The 5920-nt window shown below is 61.7% G+C and overlaps 1 protein-coding gene across 1 annotated transcript; it reads left to right on the top strand.

Annotated features, from left to right (window-relative positions):
* Nucleotides 1–3637: 3637 nt before the first annotated feature.
* CCDC185 (coiled-coil domain containing 185) lies at nt 3638–5388 on the top strand. The gene has a single exon (XM_027046303.2). It carries the CDS (start codon nt 3802–3804, stop codon nt 5386–5388), a length of 1587 nt encoding a protein of 528 aa, XP_026902104.2. The 5' UTR covers nt 3638–3801.
* Nucleotides 5389–5920: the final 532 nt, after the last annotated feature.

The following is a 5920-nucleotide window of genomic DNA, read 5'->3' as shown; positions in this document are numbered from 1 at the left end:
TATACGTGTAACTTTAAATTTACTAGGAGATCAAAACAAGCCACGTGTGAAATTAATTTTGATATTTCCTTTAGTCTGTTGTGTTCGAAATACCATCCCAAGTAGCCAAGACACAGGTGTTGAGATATTACGCTCTCCCACGCGCATTTTTGCAATTCACGCGTGTTCTACACTCAGAAGACGAGCCACCCACGACCCAGCTCCGGGACACGCAGCAAGAAGTCTCCAGAACCTTCTGCCAAGGGCACAGGGCACACCCCGTCGCATAGACGGATTTGAACGAGGGGGTCAGTCTGCCATAGTTGCCAAGATTCCGACAAACGAAACAAAGGAGGCCCAGGTCTTTGGCAGAAGGCCCAAATCCTGGGGCCTCCAGGGAAATGCTTTGAGGATTTTTCTGCCAACTGAAAAGGAGGCCGATTGTTTGCAGTTTATCAAGGGAATGATTGCCTGGCCACTCAGCACTTGCCAAACGTCCCTTCCATCCGCGCGGAGGAGCTGGCCTCTGCCCAGGCTCAGGGGGACCCGCCCTCCACCAGTCCGGAAGGACTCTCTGCCCGGCTCCGTGCAGTCTCTTCCAGGCACTCGGCTGGCTGTTCCATGCTGTGGGGCCGCCATGCTATCACAGATCCCGCGACTCATTTCCACGACTGCTGTTCCCAAGGTCACCTCCGTCCACACCCGCCCTGGCTTCTGCAGGCAGAACCCACCCTCAGGTCCTGGTCTCGACCTCTGACCTGCCCCTCCCGTGCCCTGGCCACCCTGGGGTTACCGTCCTGCTGGCTCACCTGGATTCCTGACCAGCCAGCCCCCTATGGCCCATCTCCAAGGGTGAGCTTTAAAATACAGACCCATCAGATCCCCTCTTTCTGTTTCAAGACATGAATGGACTCACTATTGTCTACACAGTGGATTTCAACCCTTTTTAACAAGCAGAACCCCAATTCTCTTCGGCGAGGTGTTACCAAGAGCCCCAGGATATAAAACAGGTTAAGCATGAGCCGTACTGGGGACAGAGGGGCAGGGACCCCAGAGCTGCCCGAAGCCCTCCAGCCCCACCCCTGCCAGGGCCCTGGGGAATCCTGGGGCCTGGTGGGAGGCCTCTGGAACCCGGGCCCAGCCTGCACCGCTGGGGGACCCACCCATCAGGCACCCCCACCGCACAACATATACGTACACGACCCCTGTGTGCCGGTGTCTCTGCGGCTCCCCCCGGCCACGTGACTTCTGCCCGGTGGGAACTCCCACCACACCCATCCCAGTCCGCAGGGATCCTGCTTGCCCCCACGCGGGGGTAGTGCCGACGTCACCCTGCACGAAGCCCTCCTTACAACAACCCAGATGGCCTTCCTCGTCCTGGCCTAGACCGTCCGTGGATATTTGTGTCACGGTAAAGTGGGGACCGTGTCCCGCATTCAGTCATCGGCGGAGGTGAATGAACTACTCTCAACTCCACAAGGAATTCTGGGGGCCCTCGGGGAGGCAAGAGCCCCGGGTGGGAGTTTGAGTCCCTGGGTTCTTTGCGTGGCTCTGTTCCAAACCCGGTCTTTCAATCCAGCCCCACGCAGCTCTGCTTCCACTGCTCTTGGCCTGATGGTCATGATGACTCTAGTGGCTGATGCTTACGAGGCTGCGAGCAGAGGCCGGGCACCACGGTAGGCGCCTTTCATGGGTTAACTCGAGTTTGCTCTACAGAATGAAGGCTGCAGTGGTGGCCAAGCTTGAACTCCCATCTGGGGCCGAAAGAAATCCACAGATTATCTCCTGCAGGGCCGAAGAAACGGAAAACTCAGGGTCGGGGGGGGGGGGGGACGTGACCACTTGAGGGGACTCCACGGGCTGCAGCGCTGGCTGGTGGCAGGTCTCCTGGCCCTGGGGTGGCTGTGTCGTGCCCCACGACACCGCTCTGCCGTGACTGGAAGCGGCCTGGCACCGGCCCGAGCCATGTTCAGGCGCGCAGGATGTGTGACAAAGAAGTTAGAGACGTGGGACACTCGGGTATCAGCACCGCTCAGTCCATGCCTAAAAACTTCCTAACTTAAATTATTCCATTTGAAATCTAACTTAATTTTTTAAGAAGTCACCTCTTAGTAAAAATTAGTCACAATGTGATCTCTAATGACGGTATCAGTAGCACCAATAAAAATCTTATCCTCAGCTGCAGATGTGCTAAAATGACAGCACGTGAGCCCCCAGCCCGGCAGGACGGCCCCGGGGAGGGCAGATCACTCTGGTCAAGACTGCCACCACACGGCCTCAAGGACACGGCCACCGTGACCCTCTGGTAGACGCGCAGTCCTCATTTTCTTCAAAGCATCTCATCTTGGGCGGCTCAGGCTGCTACACCCAAACACCACGGGCCAGGAAGCCTGAGGAATATTCCAGTCACAGGTGTGGAGGCCGGGAAGCCAAGATCAAGGCGCCAGCCAGTTCAGTTCTGGTGAGGACCCGCCTCCCGCCTTACAGACGGCCGCCTTCTGCTGCGTCCTCACAGGGCACAGAGGAAACTGCTGTCTCTTCCTCTGCCTACAGGGACACCGATGCCATCATGGGGCCCTGTGACCTCCTCTACCCCTAATTCCCTCCCAAGGCCCACCTCCAAATACCAACACAGTGGGTGTTGGTGGGGGACAGGGGGTCCACAGCACAGGCCTCAACTGAAAATGCATTTCCTGGAGGCAGCATGGCATCATGGGAAAAAAGTGGATCTGAACACCCTGCCATTGACCATGTGACCTGTGGGGAAATGAGTTCACAGGGCCAGGCTGCAGCCTCGTCTCAAGGAAGTGTTACCAGCGTTACTGGCCCTGCCTGTGACATTCAGAGATGTGGGTGCAGCAGCTGGGGTGGGGGGGGTGGGGCAGGAATCCTCATCTCTCTTCTTTAAGGAGAGACCGTATTTGAGAATATTGCCCAGAACTGTGTCCTCACTGCACCTGGAGAAAGGAGAGGATGACTCAGATGCAGATCACAGGACAAACATGGCGGGGCCTGCTTCAGAATGGTACTAATTCCGTTATTCCGTTCTCTTCTTAAGCTAGGAATCTGCAGAAACTTTCCGTAAACCCACAGATGAAGTCTTACAACTTTTAACTGAGGCCTAGCAGGACGTCAAGATAACATTTATTACATGCTAAGCCCTTGACCCTCAGGGGTCCTGCCGCCCTGATGATGTCAGGCCCCTCCTCCATGTTTCCAGAACTTCCGGAGACCACACGGTGGTGGGGGGGTGGGAGGGGAGGATTCAGACTCAGCTCTGCAGGACCAGATCCAGTGACTCCCCCCGCAGCCCCAGGTGCCTCCACAAGGAGAAAACGACCTGATGCTGTTTCAGAAGTGTGCGCACAACATTCACGTTTTGACAAAAGTAGTAATTGCTGTACTAGGGAAAAAATAGACTAGTTTTTTTCTGTTCTAAAGTGAAAAAAAAAAAGTAAACAAAACACACTCGGGTTTGCTAACTTAACCGGCAAAGCGTGGGGAGGGGCGTGAGTGCACCCGGGCAACCCCGCCAGCCCTCCGCGTTCCATGCTGGGGTGACGCCCTCTCCCGGTTCCGTTAAAATCCCGCCACGTGAAGGTGTACACACGCGAGTTCAGTCCTCGCCTGAGACCCCTGGGGCTCCCCGTGCACCCTCAGCTTCTGGGGCTCCTGATACCTGCGGCCCCAGGCGGTGGGGCTGTCCGAAGGCCCGGCCGGGGAGCATTGTGAAGTAGCCAGGGCGTCACAGGCGCGCAGCCGGGGGCAGGCCCCCCACCAGGGGCGCCCCGCAGCGCCGCGGAGCCGGACACGGGCGCGAGTATGGAGGGCTTAGTCTGCTTTTGCCCGAGCTCCCTCCTGGACCCGGGCTCGGGGGCCACCTCCCCGGGCTCCGGGAGCGAGGCCGGGACACCCTCGCCACATGCGCGCTGCGCGCCCACCGCGCGGCCTCGAAGGCGCAGGTGCCCGGACTCGCCCCGAGAGAGCCGCAGCCTGACCGACGTGGCCACTGGGCCCCCGGACGGCGCCAGGAGGCCCCGGCCCCACGGACGGCGCCTGGAGGACGCCTGGGGCGTGCCGGGGGCCGGTGCGCAAGGCCCGGCCTGGCGACGGCAGCCCCCAGGGCCCTGGCACTGCCCTCCAGCCCGGGGAGGCTCGCCCCCACCTTGCCCCGAGGGAGCGTCCAGCCCCCCGCGCGGGACCTTTGGGGTGCAGAGGGCGCAGAGCGGAGACCAGTGGGCAGTGCCGCAATGCGGAGGAGCGGGTCGCCGGTCCCTGTCCTCGGCTCTGTCCCAGAGGTCTTCGGGGCGGTCCCAGGAGTGCGCGGCGCCGGCGGCGTGCGCGTGCGCCCACCTGCGGGAAGGCAGTGACCCCGGGGAGTCCGCGGCCCGCCAGCCGTCCCAGCCGTCAGCGTCGCGCGAGGAGCGGCCGAGCCCGCGCACCCAGCTCCTCAGGACCGAGCTGGAGGAGGCGCTCACCACCTCCAGGGGCCAGAAGATCGTGGCCCTGGTCCTGACCCGGCTCCGGAAGGCCCAGAGGATGCGGGAGCTGCAGCAGCAGGCGGCCGCCGCCTGGGAGGAGCTGAGGCTCTCGGACCAGAAGGTGCAGCGGACCCTGGAGCGGGAGCGCGAGCGGCTTCTGCACGAGAGCCGCGAGCAGTGGCGGCAGCAGGAGCGGCGCGTCCGACGGCGCCACGGCCCCGGGAGGCCGGACGACGACCCGGAGCGCGCCCCGAAGCTCGCGCCTTCGATCCCCCGGCAGAGCCGTGAGCTGCGCGCGCCGGAGCCCGAGAGGCCCGAGCGGGCGGGTCCCCGGCAGGGCCTGCACCCCACGGACACCCAGGAGCCGGTCCGGGAGACCAACCTCAGCTCCCTGGTCAACTACCAGGCCCGGAAGGTGCTCCTGGACTTGCAGGCCAAGGCCGAAGAGCTGCTGAGGAAGCTGTCCCAGGAGCAGGGCGCCCAGCGGTGCCCGGGGGCGCAGCCGGGCCTGGGGAGGGAGCTGGGGCCCGGGGCGCAGCGGCCCCGGGAGCCTCTGCATCAGGTGCTGCGGCGGCGCGGGGAGGCCGGGGAGCAGGTGCCGGCGCACAAGGGGCTGCTGACCGAGCTGGCCGAGCGCAGGGCGCGGCGGGCCGGGGGCAGCGGGGAGGAGCTCGGCGTCCTGCAGGGGGAGAACCAGCACATTCTGAAGCTGAAAGCCGAGAAGGAGGGCAAGTGCCACATCGAGGGCATCAAGGAGGCCATCCGGAGGAAGCAGCAGAGGAGGGAGCACATCTCCCGGGAGCAGGAAGCCACGTTGGAGGAATTCGAGAAGCTCTCCAGGGCCCCCCGGGGGGACCAGGCGCGCGCGCTGGCCGGCAGCCTCCGGGACCGGCGGGCGCGGGAGGAGGCGGGGCCGCAGGGCTGCTGAGGGCGGGCGGGCGGGAGGGGGGAGGTGCGGGGGGGGGGGGACTGTGGTGCGTGGCACTCTGATTAGAGCTGAGCGTTGATTCGAGAAAGTATATAAAATACTGCCGTGTCCTCTCGTGAACGAGTTCTGTGATTCACTGGGGGTAGTTGAGAGTGTTGGGTGGAAGGCGGGGGGGGGGGGGGCTCAGAAAATTGCTTTTGCCTTGGTAAATTCAGGGTTAAATAGAAAATAGTCATTGAGCGCTCCAGTCGTCTTCGAAGCGCGCATCAGTCACATTGTTGAGAAAGTAGAGAAAAATCCACAGCTGGGGGTTCAGTTCTGGGTCGTAAGGCTTTTCCTGTCCCGGAACTTGCAAATTATAACCCCAACGGCAAAGGGATGTTTGGAGGGATGACGAAATAATCCGTGTAAGGTAAAGTGTGAGGTTACAGTGGTCACAAGAAATCTCCGAGAAAGGAAAAGAGTCTGTGAATGGCTCAGTGGGGGGATTTCTGTAAACCAGTGGTTTCCGGAACCCTGCCTACTACCTCCC

Source organism: Acinonyx jubatus, chromosome E4 (genome assembly GCF_027475565.1).
Source record: "Acinonyx jubatus isolate Ajub_Pintada_27869175 chromosome E4, VMU_Ajub_asm_v1.0, whole genome shotgun sequence".
NCBI classification, from domain to species: domain Eukaryota; kingdom Metazoa; phylum Chordata; class Mammalia; order Carnivora; family Felidae; genus Acinonyx; species Acinonyx jubatus.
The sequence above is the reverse complement of the archived record's forward strand: the minus strand, read 5'-3'. Positions and strand labels throughout refer to the sequence as shown.